Source organism: Sceloporus occidentalis, unplaced genomic scaffold (genome assembly GCF_023333645.1).
Source record: "Sceloporus occidentalis isolate IW3139 unplaced genomic scaffold, rSceOcc1.0.p SCAF_7, whole genome shotgun sequence".
Classification (NCBI taxonomy): Eukaryota; Metazoa; Chordata; class Lepidosauria; order Squamata; family Phrynosomatidae; genus Sceloporus; species Sceloporus occidentalis.
This window is the reverse complement of record NW_028316987.1, coordinates 50,610,868-50,636,020: the sequence shown is the minus strand read 5'-3', so window position 1 is coordinate 50,636,020 and position 25,153 is coordinate 50,610,868. Positions and strand designations below refer to the sequence as shown.

At 40.7% G+C, this 25,153-nt stretch overlaps 1 protein-coding gene across 3 annotated transcripts in view; it reads left to right on the top strand.

Annotated features, from left to right (window-relative positions):
• RARB (retinoic acid receptor beta) overlaps positions 1–25,153 on the top strand; it is a 399,083-nt gene that overhangs the window by 363,848 nt on the left and 10,082 nt on the right. For all 3 annotated transcript variants that reach the window (XM_089532927.1, XM_089532928.1, XM_089532926.1), the window contains 2 exons: positions 6,116–6,276; positions 16,044–16,220. In XM_089532927.1, coding sequence (XP_089389053.1) covers positions 6,116–6,276; positions 16,044–16,220 — 338 coding nt within the window. The remainder of the gene's footprint in view (positions 1–6,115; positions 6,277–16,043; positions 16,221–25,153) is intronic.

Sequence of the window (25,153 nt, the reverse complement as noted above, 5' to 3'; positions counted from 1 at the left end):
TTGCAAGAGTGTGTTGCTGCTGTCAGTGAAAGAGGAATTAAATATTGTCAACCTGATCCAACATATGGCTACTAGACTAGACCTAACACCAATCTTAACTGGTCTAATGTTATACCTGGTTTACATGGTTTACTAGCCATCACCAAAGTAAAGAATTGGGTAGAGTGCTGTCCATCATGCATACTATGATGTTTATCACACTATACTCTTAAAGTGCTACTATTCCACTTTGACTGCTCTAGCTGCCTCCTGTTGCATTCTGGGATTTGCAGTTTTAAGGAGGGGTATTTAGAATTCTCAGGCAGAGAACTTCTCTGCCTGAGAATTCTAAATACCCCTCCTTAAAACTGCCAATACCAGAATGCAACAGGAGGCAGCTAGAACAGTCAAAGTGGAATAGTAGCACTTTAAGAGTATAGTGTGATAAACATTGTTGAAAGCAAAGGATCCCTGCTAGAACAGAAAACTGCTGTTGGGGGGCTGGCTTCTGGCTTGCATAGTTGAAATCAGTGGATAGGAAACATCATTTGGAGAAACAAGGTGATGGTAATGCAGTTGGCACTCCATATCCATGAACTCTTTATACATGGATTAAATTATCCTTGCATTGAAATATATCTTAGTAACGGAGATGAGCACTACCCCTTACAGTCAATTGCTACTACACATTTATTTATTTATTTCTGTCTCTCTCTCTCTCTCTCTCTCTCTCTCTTCCTAAAAGCAAAGCTTGATTTTGCTATTTTATATAAGAGACACCATTTTGCGGCACCATTGTATTTAATGAGACTTAAGTATTCATGGATTTTGGTATCCATAGGGGACCCTGGAGCCAAATCCCAGTGGATACAAAGGTCCCACTGAATCTGCAACAACCATATTCTGTCTTGCCCCTGGCTGCTGAAGCTGATAGTCTGTTGTATTGTATTTTGCCTAATGTAATATTGATGTAATATTTTTGTGCTTTTTATAGAGTGTTGTATGTATGGATTTTAGTAGTCTGTAACCCCATTTTGATCCTTGGGAGAGGCAGGGAAATACAAATAAATTTTTATTATTTTTTATTATTATTATTTTATTGTTGTTGTAGTGGTAGAGAGCCAGTAGCTGTTCAGATACTATTGGTCTACACCTCTCATCATCTTTGACCATCAGCTGGGGCTGACTGGAATTGGAGTCCCAACTACAACTCAGGTGGTAAAATGTCTTCCATTCCTAATCTGGTGACTACATGATGACTCTAAGGTGAACGTAACCTTGATTCAGCCTGGCATCCTTCTGAGGTCGCTAAAATGAGTACCCAGATTGTTGGGGGCAACTAGCTTACACTTTGTAAACCGCTTAGGGAGTGCTTAAGTGCACTGATAAGCATTTGTAGAAATGTTGTTGCTGTTGCCTTTGTTATTAGGAGCTGGTGAATTAAAGTAGAGAAAAGGTGCTGCTATCCCCAAAACTCACCATGGAGGAGCTTTAGGGAATACAGTGTGATTCGTGCAACAGTATCAATCCCACAGGAATCACATTTGCCTGAAATTCTTAGCCAAGAACCTGTTTAACATCATATTTTGTCAGTGTACTTAGGCAGAAGTCTAGGAGGCTGTCCCCAGTGCAAAACAGCTCTTTTGGTATATGCATATACACTCAGCCAAACAATGGTCCTTTGGGTTGCAGCGCTAAAGGTGTTGCCATTACACACCTTGGGAAAACCCACTGAACAAGTAGGTGCTAGATACCCCCTTGCACAGTGTCCAGACGTAGGACGGCACAACCTCAGTTCCACCAGTTTAATTCACCAAGAGCATTCCAGCCTTTCCTGTGCCTCAGGAAGAAGCAAAAAACATGTATTATGAGTATTTGTCTAGCCATTACAATAAGGAGAATAGACTGCCTAGTTTTTTTATTATGCCTTGTCTGGACTGTTGATTGTCCTCTGATGCCCCTCATGACATTGTTGGGCTCCACTAGTGTTTTGGTTTTTTAAAAACTGTTTGTGGCGGTTGCGATAGCAGCAGGTTGCCTGCCATTTTTATATGATGCACAGTACCTCCAGCGTAGCATCACTCACAAGGGATGCCATTTTAAAATTTCTTGGAACAGAATTAGGTTAAGGACAGTGTGGGTAATTAAAATAATGGATGGCTTACAGACCACCTAAATGTTGGCAGTGGTGGGGGTGCACTCTGACAACTTCTCAAAGATGTCAGGTGGTGATACTTGTCCTATCATTCATAATTCTGCCAGGTAGCATGAATTAGTCGACTACCCTTGGAGGTTGTGTTCCTTCGGGTCATTTTCAAATTACGATGACCCTAAGGTGAACCTATCACAGGGTTTCCTTGACAAGATTTGTTCAGAGAGGAATTCACAACTTAGTCAAGAGGAATACACAGAGAGTTTCTTATGTACAAGGTCACCAAAAGTGGGTTGATCAAGGAAGATGGGTGAGCTGGATAAAGAGGCTGTTTGATGCAACAGCTGGATGGAACTAGGGGAGAGTTTCTGGCACCTCCTGCTGGAGGTAGGAGGACTTTCCTTCTTTGATTCCAGGGTCTAACCATTTTGCTTGAAGGCTGCAGGAGTGGTTCTTGCAGAGCCAAGCTTCCTTTCTTGGCCTTTTCAGCGACAGTTTTTAGTTCCTGGAGAACAAGCTATTTTTTTTAACACAGGATTTCAAATTTTGTATATTGTTTTTCTAAATTCACCAATTTTATAATGAATATCAAAAATAACCAGCAAATAATGATACTGCCAAGCATGACAAAAACCTGTGCAACAGAGTTAGATGTTGGGCCACTTTTTGGACCACTGAGGGCTGGCCATTTGTACCAGTTTCTCCCCTTTCTCATTGTCATTGATTACATATTCTTTTGTTTAGGACAACTGAGGAAGCATAAGATTCTAATTTATCTCCATTCCTCTGTCTTTCTCATGATGTTCCTAAAGTTCCCTCATTCCCATCATGTCCCAGGTTCCCTTGAAAAAAAGCAAAAAATATATATCTAGTTTTGAAGTTACAAATTTGGCATTGTGGCACTCCAGGAACTTCTTAAGTAAACTGATCTGCTGCCTCCAGGGTACCACACATTTAGACAGTAAACTCCTCAGTCCAGGCTTGCCTTTTTCTTATTTCTATGTGAAGCATCTAACACAGTAGTTCCCAAACTTTGGTCCTCCAGGTGTTTTGGACTTTAACTCCCAAAAGCTCCAGTAAACTTGGGAAACAGTCAGGAATTCTGGGAGCTGAAGTCCCAAACATCCAGAGGACCAAAGTTTGGGAATCACTGATCTAATTCATTGATGACTCTCTCTCTCTCTCTCTCTCTCTCTCTCTATATATATATATATATATATATATATGCAAACATTGCAATGTTAGCCTGTGTGAAACTGTATAAGATGCCATAGTTACTTTGTTCCAAAGCATCAGGAAATTGACCCAGAGCTGTTGGAGTGGTACCATTTTGGAGGGTTTGTTACAAATGATGGGTTGGTGTCTCTGTGACCAAATGGTAGCTTACACCACTGGGTCTTGCATTGTATTGATGCTAGGCATAGAGCTCCATCAGTAAGAGTATGTTTTCACCTGCCTAATACAGTTTGTCTCCTAGAGTGCCTCAGCCCATGCATACATTTTCCTGTCACATTTTCAATCCATTTCATGGATTGAATGTTGCCTACAGAAGCTCTTGACACACTCAGTCTTTGCCTCTGAGGGACCATAAAGTCTGCAGTTTTGGTATTAATACACTGATAATTGGTCACCAAGGGGCATAATCCTATATAGAAATGGAAATTACAACCATGCAGACACACATACTGAAATGCAGTTTTTAAGTTTCATTACAATATGACAGTATTTCTTTGCTAGGGATATATGTTAAGTATAGTTCACAATATGATGCCCTTTACATAAAGAACAAGAGTAGAGATGCAGCAGGAAAGGAACACATACTAACTGAAGCGAGTAATTAGATTTGAAATGCACTCCGCCCTTTCCCTTTCAATCAATATTACCTACTGTCATTAAAAAAATACCTGTGGCAGGAATGAAGTGCAAGAGCTTGTTGGCTCAGAGAAGGTAGAAGAAATATGAAAGCAGGTTCTTTTTAGTCTGTGTGTGGGGTGCCATGAGTGTGCCAATGGCGCACTTGTGTGCAGCGATGACACATGTGTGGTGACACAACATTTAGATGCTGTGCCATGCTTGCGTCATCATGGCGACCCCTATGTGGATGGGGCTGCATCATGATGGTGGTGCCACCGCATGGTACGGCTCAGGAGCATGCGGTCGCTCCGCAATCCCAAGCTCTAAAATCAACCCCAGACCGCTGCTTTCCGGAAGTCTGTACCAGGTCTACGTTATATCATTATAGTTTGATTGGTTGTGGCCAGGGGTTCCTTTGACTGGTGCACCAGCTGTGTCTGTTCCTTGTAATAGTTTGGCCTGGCTGTGCAGCACCAGCATTATGGTTGCAGGTAATGTGCTATATGTGAGGATGCCCCTGAAACTGCATGGAAATTTCAACTGTTGCAGAATACAGCTACTAGAATTTTGACTGGGGCAAAGTGGCAGAAGCATGTGGCTCTTATTGTTTCTGCTGTTCTGGTTGTCAATTCATTTTTTAATTCAATTCAGATGGTAGATTACTACTCTGGTATATTTAAAGCCCCAAACAGTTTGGGTTCTGGCTACTTGAAAGACTATATCTTCCTGTATAAGCCAATCGATCCTTTAAGATCAGCTGCTGTGCTTTTCTTGTATGTGCTCTTCCCTTCAGAGTGCTGGGGCCTGGGAAGCAAAAGAGCCTGGGAGGAAAGAGTAGGTTTTACACATGCAGTGGGAGAGAAATGACATGCATTTTTCAGCTCCTATTCTGCCCAACAAATACTTGGTACCTCAGACTTGGATTATTCCAGAAAAGGGAAAAGAGAGGGAAGATCACCTTTCTGGTGCTATTTGGAATTAGAGGACAGAAGTTCCCCTTCAAAATCTGCTCCAAATTTTGGGGCAATCTATGGTAGGTGTTGTAATGCTACTTTAGGTGTTGTAAGGCTACTTTTAATACCTTAAAGGCACCAGATCCTGCCTGTTCTTGAAAACTAAACAGGGTCAGCTCTGCTTAGTACTTAGATGGGTGACTGCCAACAAATACCAGATGCTGAAGGCTATATTTCAGAGGAAGGAATTGGCAAAAGCTCCTCTGATTATTCCTTGCCTAATAAAACGCTATGAAGTTCATGGGGTCACACCATAAGTCAACAGGCAATTTAAAGACACATACAGACACACAACACAACTTTCCTACCTGAATGTTCTGGTTTGCCAAGATCACTTGCCTCATGACAAGTGGAATCCATTGAAGGCTGAAAGTATTTTCATTTTATCTTTTGCTTTCTTGAGGACTTTGCATTGTTCAGTCGCTAGCATTTCTGTAGACTAGGTAAGGTTCCTATCTGAAACACTAGGGGCCCGTACAGACAGGCCAAAATAAAGCTGCTTTGGGTCACTTTGAAGGTATGCTGTTTAAATGGCACATGCATCTTAAGAGGTCAGAAGCCGCACCAAAGCTCCTTAGGACTGCAGCATGGGTTTGGTGTGGTTTCTGGCCTCTTAGGATGCATGCATCATTTAAACAGCATACCTCCAAAGTGACTCGAAGCAGCTTTATTTTGGCCTGTCTGTACGGGCTCTAGGAGCCACTGCTAATTGTAATAGAATAGACAATATGCTAATAATCTGATTCTGTATGAAGCAGGTATTGTATTCTATTATAATTGCATTATAAATTTCAACCAAATGCAAATGTTTGGAAGGAATGTTTTAGTGGATTGGACTGAGTATGCGATATTCTAATATTAAAGTGAACACTTCCTAATAAATGTGCATGCAGAAAGTCTCGGGGGTCGGAAAGAGAAAGATTTGTAGCCTAACTCATTTAAGCTGATGGGCTCAAATTTAGTAAATGGCTATTGAACAAAATTACTAATTTCCTTTTGGTGTTCTCCATGTATTTCACTTGTTTAATGTTTATTGCTGTAATCAAGAACTATTGGATTTAGTGTAGTTTAGTCTAAATAACCGTATTATGCCTCCTCTCTTTACTCTTGCCTCCAGCTGTCAGAAATGACAGGAACAAGAAGAAGAAAGAGCCTTTGAAACAAGAGTTTATGGAGAACTATGAAATGACAGCAGAGTTGGATGATCTCACAGAGAAAATAAGAAAATCTCACCAGGAAACATTTCCATCACTCTGTCAGCTGGGCAAATACACTACGGTAAGGGCTGTTGTATATCTTATAAACGTGACTATAGGTTGACTTCATGCATAAGTCAAGGTCAATTTTGGGGGCCAAAATTATGGGCATTAGTATGACCCATGGATACATCAAGTGTCAGTTTTCACGAGGCATCCCAGCTGGGGAGAGGCTCAGGTCAAGTACCGTATTGAACCACGTATAAGTCAACCTAGGTTTTGGGGGGTCAAGTTGTTTGACCTAAATTTATATACAGTAAATGAGTCCATTTGGAAATGTGGGATGAGGATCTGTGAGTTCCATAGCGTTTCAAATTCACAGAGGTTAGTTGATCTGGACAGGGCCTGGATGGTCTTAATGTACAACAGGACAAAAAGAAAGGATAAAACCTGATTGACTGAAATAACAAAAGGTAAACAAAAATAGTCAAGGTATAAACGTAAAATACATTAGCATTTGTAGTGGTGTGCCTTCAAATTGTCTCTGATTTATGGTGATCCTAAGACAATCTTATTAAGGTTTTCTTGGGACTGAGAGTGTGTGACTCACCCAAGGTCCCCCAGTGGGTTTCCATGGCCAAGTGAGGAATCGAACCCTTGACATCCAAAATCGTAGTCCAGTGCTCAAACCACTACACACACTGGCTCTCAAAATGTGTGTATATGTAAAGGTTTATAAAAATACATAATAAAACACTTAAATTATCAATTATTCTAATTTGCACTCCGCAGTCAACACTATAAATAGAAGTATGGGAGAGGTGGGTTATGGGAAGTGAAGGAGAAGAGGCATTGTTATTTTGTATAGATATATACTCAGGTGTTGCCTTTTATTTGGAAAAAAATACTGGACAACACAACGTTCACATTGGCCACTGAGGAAGACAGCTAGTCAAAACATGTCTGACTTTTGTTTTAATGAAAAAATGAATGAGACCTTGGCAATCTTTTTTCCTTCAGCAAACGATTTATGCCCTTCTGACATACTGCTATTTATATTGTGAACTGTGGAGTGCAAATCTGAATAATTATTTTAATGTTTTATTGTGTTTGTTATATTTAGAATCAATGGTGGGATACATACCTTCATTTTGTAGCGTGGTGGCAGTATATCCCTTTTGAGAAACTCCCATCCATATTGAATTCCTTTCTCTTTTAGTATTCCAGACCATGGGATCACTTCCAGTATTTCTCTAAGGTTACTAAAATCAGCTTTCCTAAAGTCTAGAATGCATGTCTGACTATGCCTGGCTTCTACTTTCCATTGTATAAAATGGATCACTCCCACCTAAGGATCCCACACTTGCACCCCATTAACTAGGTCATCCCTGTTGGTTAGGACCAGATCTAAAATAGCTAATCCCCTTGTTGCCTCTTCCACCTTTTGGGCAATGAAATTGTCTTCCAGGCAAGTGAGGAATTTGCTAGACCTTGAGGATTTGGCTGAGTTTGATTTCCAGCAAATATCAGGATAGTTGAAGTCACCCATCACTACTACATCTCTCCTTTCTGAGTGTGTGGCCATCTGTTCTAGAAAGGCATCATCCAATTCCTCCATCTGACTAGGGGGTCTGTAGTAGACTCCCACAATAACATCCCTGTTGTTTCCCTCCCCTTTAATTTTTATCCAGATGCTCTCCACCTGGCTTCCAGGATTGATGTCCTGGATCTCCTCACTGGTGTAAATGTCCCTGACATATTGGCTATTTGTCCTCCTTTCCTGTTTGGCCTATTTCTCTTGAAAAAGTTATACCCCTGTATTCCTACATTCCAATCATGAGACTCATCCCACCAGGTTTCAGTGATGCCTATTATATCATATTTGCTTTGTTGTGCTAGGAGTTCATGTTCATCTTGCTTATTTCCCATGCTCTGTGCATTAGTGTAGAGACATTGCAGACCATGGGTCCTCTTTACTTGCTGCCTGTGCAAGTTTTTTTGCCTCCCACTGTTGGGTCCTTGCACTGTTTGTCTTGTTCCCTCTATGACTGTTTTCTCCAGCCCTTTTGCCTTACAGAATACTGCCTCCCTCCCCATATAACTCAGTTTAAAGCCCTCCTGATCAAATATTTGAGACTATTGGCAAAAACATTTTTGCCAACTGGCGTGAGATGCAACCCATCCCTTGCCAGAAGTCCCTCCTCGTGGTACCTCAGACCATGATCCAGAGCCAGTTATTCCCCTCTGCTATTTTCCTCTCCCTTCCTGGACTATGCCCTTTGACTGGGAGAAGAGATGACAACCTGTGCATCCATCTCTTTCAACTTCCTACCCAAAGCCTCATAATCCCTTATGATATTCTGAAATCTGTGCCATGCAGTATCATTGGTTCCCACATGAACCAAAAGAAAGGGGTGACGGTCCGTAGGCTTGACAAGTCTTGTCAGCCTCTCTGTGACATTTCAGATCCTTGCCCCAGGGAGACAGCACACCTCCTGAGACATCTTGTCAGGCCCACAAACCACTGGTTCAGTGTCTCTTAGCAAGGAGTCCCCTGCAACCACCACACGCCTCCTCTGAGGCTTAGCAGTGGCTGTTCCCTTTGGTGGTACTCCCAGGGTCCCCTGCTCTGTCCCTGAAGTCTGTCCCTGCTGCTCTTCCTCATCATCCTTGATAATAGAGAGAGATTCAAATTGATTCTGTAGCTGCAAGCTCACAGAATGCTCCCTGGTTTCCCTACTTCTGTATGGGACATTCCTCCAACTATCTACTTCTGTTAGATGTGAAGTGACTTCCTCCTCCCCAGCAACTTCCTCTGTGTGTTTCCCATCCAAGTCCCCTCATTCCGTTCTGTCAAGGAAAACCTCTTGCTCCCTAACATGCTGAAGTGTAGATATCTGGACCTCCAGCTGCCAGACTTTCTCTTCCAAGAGGGCTACCAACTTGCACTTGGTGCAGGTAAAGTTCCCCACATCTCTAGGCAAGAAGACAAACATCCCACAAGTGTTGCAAGTGACTACAGCAGGTCTTCAGTGTCTATACTGAGAAGTCTTAAGAAGGCACTGAAACAAGACTGGGCTTCTCCTACTAAACACAAGTGTAAAGAACCCCAACTGGCCCCAAACTATGTTAAAGATCTCAATCAACTGGGACTATAGTTATGTAGACAGCTCCTGGCTACTAGCTCCTTCCAGAAGCAAGTATCTGACTCACTTCTTCTGAGCAAAAGTCCCCACAAACCCCTTGAGGAAAAAGGGGAAAGAAAATTAAAGGAGACCCCCTCCAATAATGTTCCCAGGTCAGCTTCTCCTCTCTTCTCCAAAATCACCTTGACTATATAAGAAAAATTAAAAATTTGTCTCTCCCAGCCTTCTGTAGAATTAGGCTTCTGGCTCCTCCCACAGCATTAGCTCAGTTTAAAAGTTTAGATCTCACCCAAGCACATGTACAAGAGGACCACTTTTTCCTCCTTGGAGAAATGCACTATTTGTTGATGTTCAAGTCAATTCCGACTTATGGTGACCCTAAGGCAAATGTATCACAGGGTTTTCTGGAGCTGAGAGCATGATACTTGCTCAAGATCACTCAGTGGGTTTCATTAGTGTAGCGGAGTCTCAAACCCTAGTCCTTATCCAATGGTCAAACCACTACACCATGCTGACTCTCACTATAAACTTCTACGTATATAAATACACATGCATATATATTTTACATTTATACCCTTTTGTTTACTGTTTAGTCTTTGCACAACACCATTCGTTGAAGGGAATATTTTTCTACCAGGATGGACAGCATCTGTGGTCTGGGGGCTGTACTGAGCTCCAGGAAGCCATGGGAAACAATGCCTTTCCTCAACTGCTGGGAACATCACTTCCAAAGTTCTTGTCACTGCAAAAATCCCAGTGATTCTTCTGGGAAACAGAAACAATATGCACCTTGTTTCTCAGGAGGAGCATGCAGTTAGTAGCCCTTAGATAAGAAGGTGTATGTCTCATATGAACTGCTAAGGTAAGGGTTATGTGGGGGCAGGAACACTTCAACAGCCTGGGCAGCTTGTTGCCTACTCCTGTTTTAATATCTTAAAGATATTAAATATCAGCCAGTATGGCTTAAAGATTACACAGTATGCTCCGGGTTTGTAGTGCCCTCAGCTAGAGAGTAAGTACCAGTTGATAAGACAAAAAGGGAGGAAAAGGTTATGTTAAGTTGTTGCAGTGATTGATAATAGCACAGCAGACACTGGAATAAAGGTATCTTCTGAATAGAGGCTCTCTACTGTGAAGGAGGAGAGAAGATCTAAAGTTGGTTCCATGGAAATGCAAAGGAAGAAGTGCAAGAGATCAGCATAGAGTAAGGTTCATAGTTCCCCCATGGGAATATGCTGCTTCCTGCTAGATCAGTACACTAATTTTCTCACAAGAACAAGAAGCACATTCAACATTTGACAATTGCCTTAGGTAGGAGTCAGGTGCTGAAATGTAAGTTTTAATGTATTATGGAAGTGATGAGGCAACCAAGTTTCTTATAAGGGTAGTCATGTATCCCAGAATTCATCCTCCTATTACATTAAATAATACAGCTTTTTACTCTGCTGTGGGATAGATTGCCCAATTGCTGCAGTGTTTGAACTGGTGGCCTGGTTTAAACCTGTTAAGATCTAAAGGCTAGACATACTAATAGCTAAATTTAAAAATATTTATTAAAATATCTTTAAATATTATTTTACGTGTGTGTGTGTGTGTGTGTGTTCATACCAAGAGGTCTGAAAAATGTTGGCTGCCTGTTTATTTGTTGACTAACTGTGTGGTATACATAAATTTGTTTCCTGCTGTTCAGTGCCAAACAGCTAACAACTATAATAATTAAAAACAATCCGATCAGACAAACAGTTGCATTAAAACAGCAGACTAGCTAATGAATGTCAAAGCCAAACTAGAAACTAGAGGCAGTAAGATACAAACACCTATTAAAACACCATTGAAAAGTGTTCCATTAAACCTGAATAGTTTTAAAATTGAAATTTAGATGTTTGTTTGAGGAAGATAAGTGTAATTACCAAAGAAAATTATAATTAGGTTGTTTATAAAGAACTCAGCAAGCTTGAGCCACCTTCACCTACTCTATTTTAACCCAACTACTTCCCAAGAAATAAAGGAATAATACGTTATAATTTATGATATGACAAAGTTGCCACAAACCAATGATTTGAGTGGGTTGTTTAATTCTGTGTTAAACTGGGACCTGTGGTCAGGTTCCATGAGAATAACATACAGTGCACCTGCCGTACTGAAGGGCTAGCCACCCACATATTGGAGCTCCCACAGATCACTCCACCCCATTTTAGCTGATGCAGGTACACAGACATTGTCACCTATTGAATAATATGGGCTTGAACTCCCACATTTTCCACCATCCATGGGGGCCCCCAGAACCAAAGCTCTATGGATGGGAAGGGCCCACTGTATTTCATAAAATCAAGTTTTATCAGATAGGAGTTAGTAATAAATATTTTGTTCCTCATCAGATTAGAGGTCCATACTGTTGTTGGCTAAGAACAGATGTCTCTTTATCATAAGGAGGACCTGCACAGGCTGATCTAATCTGCACTACAGAAATAATGCAGTTTGGCACCAATATAAGTACCATGGCGCAATGCTATGTAATTCTGGGAATTGTACTTTTATAAGATATTTAGCCTTCTCTGTCAGAGAGAATTACAAATCTCAGGATTACAAATCCCAGGATCCTACAGTGTTGGGCCATGGCAGTTAAAATGGTGTCAAACTGCATTATTTCTGCAGTGCAGATTAGAGCCCTGTGACCATCCATATTGAGTCTGCTGGCTAGCCAGCCCATGTGATATATAACCATGTCTGTTCTGCAGTCCTGATCAAGTAGGAAAAATGAGGAGGTGTGTGTGGGGGGGGGGTGTGTGTCCAGGAGGGCTATATTCAGTTTAGAACATCATGGGAGATGGAGGACTATCCTGTGTTGCAGAGAATCTCCAGGCTAGCTGAGCCAGTTCCAGCCATGGTAGTGGGAAGCTATGGGAACTGTATTGCAAAAAAGTAATGTTTCCAAGTTTTGGAACTTAGAACTGTCTTTCACTTTCAAAAAAGCAACCTGGATAACAATTCTCAGAATCCCCCATCCTGCATGTTTCCTGAAGGATTCCAGGAGATGTTGTGTTAAAAATTAACACTTTGAAGCTCTGGTCCTAACCAACCACGATAGAAACCTTAGAAAAGTGGTAAAGTAGAATTCAGAGGCAGAAAGGTTTTGTGTTTGTTTTGCTTTCTCTCACGTCAATATCTCATTGAATGCCTTGTCCTCTTTCCTAGTAAAAGATACAGCAGATTGCAACAAAGAACCAGAGGGGATCAATTTAGATGAAAAATAAAAAATAAATAAAATAAAAAAATGGCAGTGTAATTGGATTTTAGAGCATGGTTGGGTTTTTCAGCTGATAAAAATGTCACTAGGGTGCCTTACAGTATTATTCCACCATATGCACTCCATTGCAGCATTACGGGAAATGTGGTCCTTAAGCTGCATGCATGAATGCTCTTGGAAGAGGCACTTGGAAATTATGTCATAGTAAAACATTCTGCTAAACTCCTCCAGTTTGATACTTCTGAGAACCCATGGAGAGCAAGTCCTGGAGCTTCCGCTTCTAACCTGCCTTTTTATATTAAGCCCATATTTCAACTTCTAGCCTGCATGTTGATGCTGACTCAATTTTATTTTTCCATCTTGAGAGAAGTCGCTAAAAATGCATTTGTATTTGTTTCCAGCAGTACTTTTTCACAGCTTATTACCAAACCAAACATTAAAATTCTTTTCTGTTAGCAGTCCTCATAAGAATAATGATTTTCAGCCCAGGGTTTTGCAATGTAATAAAACAAGCTAAATTGGTCATTTATTGACTACATCTTCCTCTTGGTTTGCATTGTAGTCAGATAAGATTTATGTTTTATAAAAGGCTACTGGGCATTGGCTTGAAAGCAGCCACGTCACGCTTGCCTTGCCTGGGTGGTGGAGAGCATGATGAAGTGAGCTCATAAGATCCTGGTCAAGATTTTGTTCACACTCGCTGGTTTCATGCAACGTCTTCTTTCCAGATGGATACCCTATTGTAAAATGATTTCCTGCTCTAGGCTCTACTTTGTGCAGCCCTGTGCTCTGCCATTTTTCTATGGAACTGGATAAACTGCCTATTAAATTTAATTACAACCTGAATGACTGCACATCTTGATCTCATTCCCCCCATCCACCCACCCCATATATACAGTATTTCACCAAGGTCCTTGAGGATAATATAAAATAAATCTTGAGCATATATCCACACTGAGGAAAGAAGAAACTGTTTCAATAAGCAGAGCAGAATCCGTTAACCCCTCGTATGTCATTAGGTCCTAGAACACAACCCACTTGAAAAGTCATAACATGGGGGTTCAGTTCAAGACGACATTCAGGAAATGTTGCCAGTGGATTTGTGTACATTCTGAAGGAAATGTTTTCAGGGACAATTTCCTTTTGCCTTCTATTATTGTTCTTCCCAAGCAAAAGTCACACGCACTTGTCCTTTCATTGTCAGAAAAAGAGTACAGGCATGGCTTTTAAGAATATCTGTGTTTATCCCTCTCTCTGTTTTTAAAAATGCTCCTTTTTGCCAGCATACCTGATATTCATCTCTGGTGTTCATCAGAAATTTCTGTTTTGCTGCCTTGTTTCCAGAACTTTGACAGTGTTACTTCCTTGAACTGAAACTCACATAATCCCTCAGCCAACATGACTACAAGCAAAAATCTGATTGGTGAATTCTGGGAGTTGTAGTTCAGAAAAGAAACTTTCTCGGGCTTGCTTCATGTCCAGTTCATGTCTAAATCATTAGGCAATTTTTTAAAAAATCATTCCTGGTATTGGCAATGGGTACAATAACAGAAGAGAGACAGAATGATGTAGTAGTATTTTATAATTTTATATTTGATTACATGTATTACTTGCTTTTATAATAATGCACCTTACCTGTACAACTTGTTGTAATTATTGTATAGTTTTATATTTTATTATTCCTTATTGTACGTCTCTGGCGGGATTTAATGTTTTGAATTGGTTGTATCTGTAAAGCGCCATTTAAACTTATGTTGCTATACAAATTAACAACAACAATAATGGTTTGAGCATTAGACAAGGACTCTGAAGACCAGGGTTCAAATCCCTGCTTGACAATGGTAACCAACTGGGTGACCTTGACCAAGTGGGCAAAATCACAATTTTTCAGTCTCAAAGAAAATCAAATTCCCTCTGAACAAATCTTACCAAGAAAATCTCATGATAGGGTTGCCTTAGGGTCAACATAATTCCAAAACAACTTGAAGGCACTCTATACCAATAAAAACCTGAAGACATCTGCCGGAGCTACACTCCAGGACCATTTCATATTACAAAATGCAGCTCTGTGATTCTATCTTAACTGCCACAGTTCCATCATATAGATTCCTGGGGTTTAGGAAGGGGCATTTAGAAATCTTGGCCACAAGGTTCCTCCAGTACCTTTGACCAAACTACAAACCCCATGATTCTCTAGGATACAGCCAAAGCAAGTAGAGTGGAATCAGTGTTATATTTGTGTAGTTTGAAAGGGCCTCAAGGCTAGTCATGGCATCAGAATTCCTAGGCTGACTTTCTTCTAGATGTAATATAAAAAAGTTTGGATCCAGCAGCTAGTCTTGTGACATCATTTATCTTTCATTATATTTCCTGTTCCATGTGGCCGGCCTAAAATTAGGTCCTTCATTGTCTCAAATATGGCTCTCAGGCACTCACTGGTTCCTTATGAGTATGTTCCATTTCAGGCCATTCCCTAGCAGCCCAGCATGCTGAAGGTTCATTTTCACAAATATTCAGTTTTTCACTTGAAAGCATCTTCAGTTCCTTGCATGTTTCAAGTAATAAGCATAGCTCTCTCCCCATGCCAATAAAAAGATTCCTCAGTGTTGCAAGGTAATTCTAGGAGCTATTTGATAGTACATTTCACAGCTGCAGGCAATGTAAAGTGTCCAGGTACATCACAAATCTGTTCTATACTTTATTAGATGCTGTGGTAACATGCCCGACTTTGGGGAAATTTAAAAGCTAGAATGGATGCAGAATACTGTTGTATATATATGAAATATATTTTCCTGGTGGTCAAATGTTTTGTAACTTGTTAACTTTATACCCTGAGATAAAGAGATCACTCTCCAATACTGTATATGGGAAAGGTCCTCCCCCCCCCCCCCCAGTAGTTTTAGTGCTGCCTAACAGATAGTCCTTCTGTTCATAACACTGATTTTTGACAGAGCTGTAAAGCCTTTACTGAACAACAAGGAAGACAAACTAATTTGAACTCATTTGCTGAAACAAGAAGAATGTAAAGAAGGTCCACATTGTATGGAAACTGTACTCCACAAGATGTTTCTCCTTTTGCAGATGTGGAAGTCAGTAGTCCAGTTGCATTTATTTTTTATTTCAAGGTTGTGTTGAAACAAGGGAATATTTCTCCCTGCGTACAATTAATGAGAAAGCAAGATGACTGGCATTTGGGAAAGCTGACATTCATTTTTACCCTAAGTGCAGATGGCGCCTTTCATCACAAGCAACAGAAAAGGCATGCAAGGAATTTTTGGAAGACTAGACAGAGTTAAGAACAAAAGCATTCCAAAAGCAAATCTCACCAAAATTGAAATTGTGGATAGAAATGGCTTCTAGATAAACCTCCCTGCTGTTAATTATTTTGTATTGATACAACTACATTCCCTTGCTCATAAAAATTGGTTGATTTATGATGCATATTCTTCTTTCTAGAACTCTAGTGCAGACCACAGAGTTCGACTGGACCTTGGGCTTTGGGACAAATTCAGTGAACTTGCAACCAAGTGCATTATTAAAATAGTGGAATTTGCAAAACGGCTGCCTGGTTTTACAAGTTTGACAATTGCAGATCAGATCACTCTACTTAAAGCTGCCTGTTTGGACATCTTGGTATGTACCTTTTCCTTTTGCTAAGAAGTGTGTCATTTTGCTGATTTGTTAGCCATGGTAAAAAGGCAATAAATATAATCCACAGCCAAGCACTATCTGCTGCAATCATCTTTTAGTTCAAATGGACTTACTGTATATACTCATGTATGTTTGGTTGAATCCAAAGATGAAGAATCTATGGATACAGAGGGGCCAAGTATATTAGCAGAATTTTTAAAGGGCAAAATCCACAGTCTGATTCTATTTCTTTGCCTTGTGTCCTTCATAGTTGATTCTGAGTGGCACAGGTGGTTGAAAGAAGGAGTGACAATTTAGTGACAATTGTGCCTCTTCCCCAGTTCCAGTGACAAAAGTCTTCCATCAGCAAAGGAAATCAGTTGGATTCAGACTGATAGGTTCAATAGGAGAATTTTGCTGTGGAATACAGGAAGTAGCTGCCTTAGGCTGTCCGTCAATTGCTGTCTGTTTAGTTACTCACTAGATGACTGTAAGGAATGCCAGTAAGCCAGCATGGAGTAGTGGTCCAAGAGTTGGACTGTGACTTTGGAGATCAGAGTTCGATTCCTTGCTCATCCATAGAAAGCCACTGGGTGACCTTTGGCAAGTCACACCCACTCAACCACAGAAAAACCTGTGGTAGTTTCACCTTAGGATCGCCATAAGTCAGAAGTGACTTGAAGGTACAACAACAACAACAGTCTTATCTCCCAAAGTGGAAGAGGGAACTCTGGGAATATATTTCATCACTTAGTCAGACTCGCCTTCTTGCTTCTCTTATGATTAGGAGTCGAAAATAAAATTGTGTATTTAGGCAAGCAGGTGCAAATCCATTGTTTATGGATTTATGAAGTGCAAGAGCACAGATAGTTGTGACTGTAGATCTGTCAACGTCGTCCTTAAGGAAGCTCATGTGAAAGATGACTGGCAAATTATTAACTTTTTTTAGGATCAAGTAAATTATGCAAAGGCTGGAGGGCAGAGGCTAAAACTGCATGCATTTCTGACGAGGAATGGCTTTATGGATGTCAGATAATTGGCTGTTTCCTCCCTTGTCCCCAGGCACCCCTTGTTGGGTGGATGTATTCTCTGATGTGCATACTATGTTTGTCCAAGAAAATTTCTCACTGAAGTCATTAATCATGGGATCCCCATGAACCCATGTACCTTCAAACAAAATCCTTTGGAGGAGAATATTAGCTGTTCTTCCTTCTCATTTTGTCACAAGCCATTGTCGAAAAGACCCTCCTACATGACACTGATGTATGGGTAACTGGAGTGGAAGGAGAGTGCCACAGAGAGGTAGAGGGAAAGTGCGACTGATGAGTTCTTTCCAAGATTCACTTCTCATCATCCTTTTTTTCTTGCAGACTTTCATTCATAATGTCTTCTCAGTATCGTGTGTGGTTTCACCACAATACAGAACCATTTATTACTGATTGTATGCCTGTTGTAATAAAATAAAAACATTGTATGCACTGTTATGATAAAACATAGTGAAGTTCTTCTTACTCCAGAAAAGTGTACCCATTTAAAAAAATTACAATTGTCTTGAGCATATTTCATGACAAAGGCATGAGAAGGGAGCTAACAAAATATGAGAAGGTTTAACAACAATTAATATGTTCTTGCTGCTGCTGCAGCAGCTGTTTTAGAAACTCAGAGAGTTTATATAGTTCAACTTCTTTCCAGCTCTTCACTCTTAAGATGCCTGTCTTCTATTTTCAGCCTGTCACATCCTAGAAAGGCTTTTCAGCTGCCAGACACAATCCTTTATATTTCTGGTTGCTTTAAGGGCCATCTTCCATATCCTTGGAAATACTTGCTTAGCTAAGTGGTTTGGCTCCAGCCCAAATTCATTGATTTGGGTCACTGGATGCATTTGGATGTCACAGTAAGCTGGAATTCTTGTGAATTTTTCAAACTTCTGGCCTGTTGGGAACAATGCAGCATATGGATGCACACAGTAGTCTCTCCAATAGCAAAGAGGAGTGGCTCAACAAACTGTGGATCTTCCATTCATGGTTTGTTTATTCTGCTTTCTGAACTCAGAAACCTGTGTCCTCTTTCCTCCCTGACAGGCCAGAGATAGAACCACTAATTTGTTCTTGATTTATTTTTCTGGTTGGTCAGATGAGAGCAAAACCATATTGTCACATTGGAAACTTGTGATAAACTAATCATGGACAGGCGAGATGTGGTTTGTCAATTTGCTTTGACTGAAGCTGAAATGAACAGGTGGTATGAACCACTATGCTATTTTCTTACTTGAGATTTCTGCTATACCTGGCCATCACTAAATGCCAAGGCCATTTTGTTCTCTTCTGGTTCCTGCTGAAGGCCCACTAGTATCATGATGACGCAGGCTAATGTATTTTTTTTTTTTGGGGGGGGGGAGGTGTTTAATCTGTATTGCACTTTCACAGAATGGCTTCGTGTAGCTTAAGCAACTAGAAATTCAGCTCTCAGATACTTCTCTTTTGGCCTCCCAGCATAGGTTCTGATCCCCAGGATATACATTTATTGTTCTTTTTAATGGTTATGCTTTTAAATCCCTTTAATTTTACTGACAGTGTAATTATATTTTTAATACTTTTATTATGTATTTTTTTAGCTGCACCTCTTTTAGCTTTTGCACGTCGCCTTGAATCCCAGGTGATAAATAAATACATTTCTGGTCTCAGAGCTGGTGTTGGAGTTTCCCAGGCTTCTTGTCCTGGGGGAACTCAACATCCCCTTCGAGGCCAGCTTATCAGATCTGACAAGTGCAGCTCGGGAGTTCATGGATTCCATGACTACTATGGGCCTGTCCCAATTAGTCTCAGGTCTAACACATTGTGTGGGCAATACACTCGATGTGGTCTTTAGTGTGGATCAGGAACATCCGTGGGCGGAGGTAATTCAAACCTCTGCCCTGTCATGGATGGACCATTTTCTGGTCAAGGTGGGACTGAAGACCACCACCCAGATCCCCCTCAGGGGTGGAGAACCTATTAGAATGGTCTGCCCTTGAAGACTGATGGAACCCAAAAGGTTCCAGGAGGCCGTAGAGGGTTCTATGGTTGGAAATGACGGCGATTATGTCAAAGCCTTGGTTGATACCTGGAATAACGATCTTTCCAGGGCCATAGACATTATCGCTCCCCAGCATCCTTCCCGACCCACTTCCAATAAGAAATCATGGTATACTCAAGATCTCAAGATCGAGTTACTTAAGGGAATGCCTCTCCCTACACAATCTACCCTGCACTCTTAGAATATCAGGGAAGAAGCTATTGTAACATACGAAAACTAGACTAACTACAACTTCCCATAAAGCGTTTACAGCCGCAGCCCCTAAATTATGGAAAAACTTACTGGAAGAGATCCATCTCATTACCACCTTAGAAGCCTTTAAAAGGCATTTAAGACGGATCTCTTCCAGCAGGCCTATCCACCTGACCTTTTATAACTGATTTCATCAAACATTACCACTCTGACTTGATAGCATGGAAAATTGATGACGATTTGGCCTTTTTAGTGATTGGTAGTAATATTGCTGTTGTTTTACTGACTGTTACAATAATAATAATAGTTTTTATTTATATTTCCTGCCTCTCCCTGTACTCTGAGGTGAGAGTACAATAGTAAATTTAAAATTACAGTTCAGTTAAAATTGCAATTTATATAAAATAAAGTCTGTAAAAACACAACAATAAATCAATCCTATAAAATATCCATATCAACATCTAATTTCTAATAAACATGCTCAAAATGAAGTGTGTTCTTATAATTGTTATAGCAGATCAGGGTGATAGGCTTGCCGGAAGAGATCCGTCTTGAGTGCCTTCTTGAAGGTATCTAAGGTGGTAATAAGACGGATCTCCTCTGGCAAGCCATTCCACAATTTGGGAGTCATAGCAGTAAATGCCCTGTGGGAAGTTGATTTTAGTCTAGTCTTTGGGTAATCCAATAGATTCTTCCCAGTTATTCTGAGAGTGCGGGGCAGATTGTGCAGGGAGAGGCGTTCACTCAAGTAACTCGGGCCCAAGCCATATAGGGCTTTAAAGGTAATGTTTTTAGATAATATTGTATTTTGTATTGTATTGTGGTTTTTATTCTCTGCTGTAATCCCAGCTCAATCCACAGGGAGTGGCAGGAAATACAAATAAAATTTATTATTATTATTATTAAATAAAGAAATAGGCATATAATTCATGCTAAATAGATGCTTTCTCCTAAGCTCTTTAGACCTTCTCCTCCAATGTGGCCTGTGCACAAGCCAAGAAAATAAGGCAACAGTACTGAGCAGCAGCTGAGGCATACAAAGGAGAGACTGTGGCCTAAATCCAATCACTCATTCCAACTAGAGTAGGCCCACTGAATCAATGGGACTTATATAAGTGTTTACTTGCCAAGGACTTACTGATTCAATGAGTCTACACTCATTGGAATTAGCCATTAAATTTACCCTTTTGAGAAGGCCTAAATATCACAAAGTTCGAAACTTCTGCTAGTGCTGAATGGGATGGCTAAAGTGCTGACCAAAGCCTGGTTTTTTGATCGTGGTACCTCTAAGTTCATTCAATATTCATTGATTGCCTGTTTGTTTCCAAGCCCGGTTCAAACTGTCTTTGAATTCGACTTGAAAAGGACTACCACCCAGTGATGTTTTCTAAGGGCCCATCTGTGCATTGTAAAAGGTTTCATGGGTTTGAGTGCAGGATCTGTTTGGGTAGGCAGAGGTGCTTTGCTAATGGAAGGTGTCCTGTCCAGGCTTGGGAGGCTCTCCCCTCCTATATACAACAGATCCCTATATCCAACAGCCTTCCCAACCCTCTCTCTGACCTTTTCTGAGAGCAGAAGAGTTTGCTCTGGTGACATCTGGGTGAAGATATCAACCAACTCAGGTAAACATGCATCACACAGGATCCAATATGTACCATGAAGTTTTTCTTTATTCACAAGTGAGTATGTGGAGTCCAGATTGGGATCACTGCAGGCCAGAAAGTTTAAACCCTTCAGTTCCACATCTCATATTGTCCCCTGCCACACCATCTGCATTGTAAATGTTTAAAAAAAATCGACATTTTAATAATAACTTTTAGTTGCACTAGTAGAAATCCCCCCTCACTCCCTTTTTAGGATCTCCCAGAGTGGAAGGGCAAATACAAGAAAGGAAGTGGGTGAAGAAGCAATGAATATTATCTCTTTTTGGGTTCTTTGAGTGTGGGTTTGTCTTTTTTTTTTAAGAACAGGAACTTTCAGAGTTTTGTCAAGCCTCCATCTTGCTTCCTATTATTTTAGGGGCTGAACAAACTGCCCCGATAGAGCGGTATACTGCTGCCACTTTCCTCGCTGAACCAGGGCTGTGACAACCTCACAATGCAGCCCAGATCCAGTGCTTTGCCAGCGCTAAAATGCTGCTCTTTTAGCACCAGCAAAAAAGCATCCGTGCCACAGTGTTAAAGGAGTGCCGTGATGCCCTCGCCATGTGGTCGGGCTTGCTGCATGACGCCAACATTGCGGCATGCGCACACCATGCCCCCACTGTGCTCCGAGGCTGGCGTTAAATGCCAGTCTGTTTAGCCCCTTAGTTCTTGATCATAGTCAATTGTACTTAAATTGAGGGCATTCTTAGTAGGTATCTGGAATTTGTGGTCATCATGCTCCAGCCCATCCTAATGAAGGAGATAGAGAGAGATGCAAACACCTAGTGTGACTTGGAGTGAGAATCTCGTGCTTTCCTTTCCAGTGCTGAACTTTGGAGACTTTCAGAAAATAATAAGACATATCACTGTTTACACATGCACTCTACACACTTTTCTTGAAGGATACAGGCTTTACCTGATTGAAACCAGGTAATCACTGGTGAGCTCATGATTACATCTGTGAAACTTGCTATAAATTTTGTTGAGTACATAGAGTTAGAGGTGCAGCTATGGGGCCATATTAGAACTTTTGCATGTCGTGCTGATCACTGGACTGGGTAAATATAGTGTATTAATTAGTGTATTATTAAAATTAATCAGCATATTGTTTAAAAAGTATGCATAATCAGTGATATGATATGTGATTGCAACTGACAAATGTTTACATGCTTCCTTTTTTTTCTGTTCATTTAATACACATGCACGGTCCTGAGATACTAAAATGTTTACAATATCCTGATAAAGTTGAGTACTCTTAATATAAAATTAAGTGAAAGTCAAGGATTTTAATAAGAGTAAGAATAGCAGAGATCTTGGCATTAAATTGTACCACATTTTCTAAGGCTGGAAGCTTTAATCAGTATAATTAAGAAAGTATAGTTTCAATCACAGATTAAAATTTTCTCCCTTTTAATCAGTGAGATTGAGAACATTATGCATTACATTTTGGGGTGGAGGGGCATTTTCATATCCAAGTTCCTGATGGAAAGAAATTCATTGTATTTTCATTCTGTATCCAAAGAAGGCTGTTCCAGAGCTTCCAAGAATGGCAACATGATAAAGTTAATCTTCCCTTGAAAATCTGATCCTTTTTGGAGCTTTTGGTATATTTGGGTAATGGGAAAAAAGTCTACATTTGGAAAACATACTTAACTAAAATTTTGTATATTTGAAAAATGCACACATATACACTTTGGTGGAGAAAATGCATGAAATGCATTATCTAGTAAAAATAAGTATGTTGGGGGGAGGGGGATAACAAATTTGTAAGCAGAAAGAACAAAAAGTACCACACAGCCTGATAGAATTGGAATGAGACAAGTATGCTAGTGGGATACTGACATACACAGTGAAAACATGATAGATTTTCACACCCTGAATCCAAGTTAACCGTTGATTTGCCTTTCAAGCTAAAGGTAAAACATGTCATAATGTCAGCAGTTCTTTGTGCTTAGACATGTAGTTGCCTAACACTGCAATTCTGACAATGTCTCCTCAATATGTTCAGTGGGGCTGGTGAGTAAAGCAAAGTTGGAAATCATGGATTTATTAGATAAAGTCCTAGTCAACATATCCAGTGGTTAGTAACGGTAGGAGTTGCAGTCCAACAAAAACTGGAAAAGCCCATCATTCCCACTCCTGTTGTAAAACATGGGTAGCCAGCTCATTGTGTGGATGTCATGAGTGACAAAGACAGCCAGGGTAGGCTTCTCAGTAGTTTAATTGGTGCAGTTGTGTGATCTCTAGTTAGAACTAACCAATGGGATTCAACAGGGCTAGGTTGCCATTGGTTCAGTTGGGGCAGTTGATCCAGGCTTGCCACTAGCTACAAGCCTAGCACTGGATGGAAAAGATGTAGCTTGCTTCCTCTTCTCCAGTCAAATCCTGCTCTGCAGATGAGGACATGGAGCATCAGATTCAAACTACAGGAAAAGAGATTTCACCTAAACATTAGGAAGAACTTCTTTACAGTAAAAGCTGTTCAACAGTGGAACAGTGTGATGGAGTCTCCTTCTTTGGAGATTTTTAAACTGAGTCTGGATTGCCATCTGTCTGGGGTGCTTGGATTGTGAGGTCCTGCCTGGCAGGGGATTACAGTAGATTGAATGGCCCCTGTAGTCTCCTCCAATTCTTTGATTCTATGAATATCTCAGCATTTCTGGTATCATCCACATTTTGTATGTTACTTGAGTAATTAAATAAATTAAACACTGGGGAATACCTTTGGCAGTGGTTCCTTCTGTGATGCTCAGAGTGTGAGAGAATACCAGTTAGCTGTGCATCACAGGGTGCAGGTCTATAGGGTGGTGTTAGTCTCACCAAAAATTGCAGGGCTGAAAATAAGTGGAAAAAAATGAAAAAATATGTGTTGCTGATTATGTGCTGTTCAGTTCTGTGCCATCGTTCCTAGAATAGCTCACACATCTGCACAAAGAGGGGGCCATGTTTTGGGAACTGCTACAGAGCCTGAACCAATTTATTCAGAAATAGTAGTGTGTGGGAATTGTGGATTGTAGACTGAGAGCCCATGAGTAGTGACTATGGAAGAATCAAGCATTCTCCATTGCTATCAGCTGTCTGGTACAATAAGCTGGAGTTTCTTTATGTGCTTTTTGGGTTTGCAGCCTTATAGAGGAATCTGTTCCATTTTCTAAGGCTTTATTAAGTTTGTTCTTGCCAGGGCAGAAATTGATACTAATGGAAAGAGGAGTGTTACATATCTTTTCCTCTTGTTATTTTTCCCCATTGATTTGTACAACTGTTTCCCTTTCCAACTATCTTAGGTGTACTAAAGAACAAATCCTTTTGGATCTTGTGGGTCCAAAGCCTCTCTTGAACTTCCACCTTGGTTCTTTAGAACTTAGAAATTCCCCATTTTTTGCTATATTTCTTAGCACACCCCCAGTCAACACGGCCATGGCGATTTTGGGAGCTGTCATCCCCTTAAAATAATTCTCCAGGGTATGGTTTCACTCTTATTGATAGTGGCATAGTCACATAAGCGGAGTGCTCCACCGCCAATGAGTACATCCACAGTGGCTCTTCTTCTGCAGGTAGACCAGATACTTTACCCACTGAAGTGGGAAAGTGTGTTGTATCCTTTGCTTCGCCCCAGGGAGGCGGCTGCCAAAAAACATAGGACTCAGATCTTTAAAAGTAGTGCCTTAAAAGCCAGGTTAGATGTTATTGTTGTGTGCCTTCAAGTCATTTCTGACTTACGGTGAACCTAAGGCGGACATATCATAGGGTTTTCTTGGCAATATTTGTTCTGAGGCTGAGAGAGTGTGACTTATCTAAAGGCACCCAATATGTTTCTATGGCTAAGTGGGAGATCTGATATCTGGCCTCCCAGTGTCCTACTCCAGCATTAAAACCATTACACCACGTGGCTCTCCCAGGTTAGATACAGATTAATAAAGCAATTTACAAAGAAAACTACTTCTTATTGGTTATTAAAATGCCTTTCCTTCCCGAATCTCCTCACATCTGTTGCCAAGCAGAGGTGAAACAACAAAGATGGTTCTC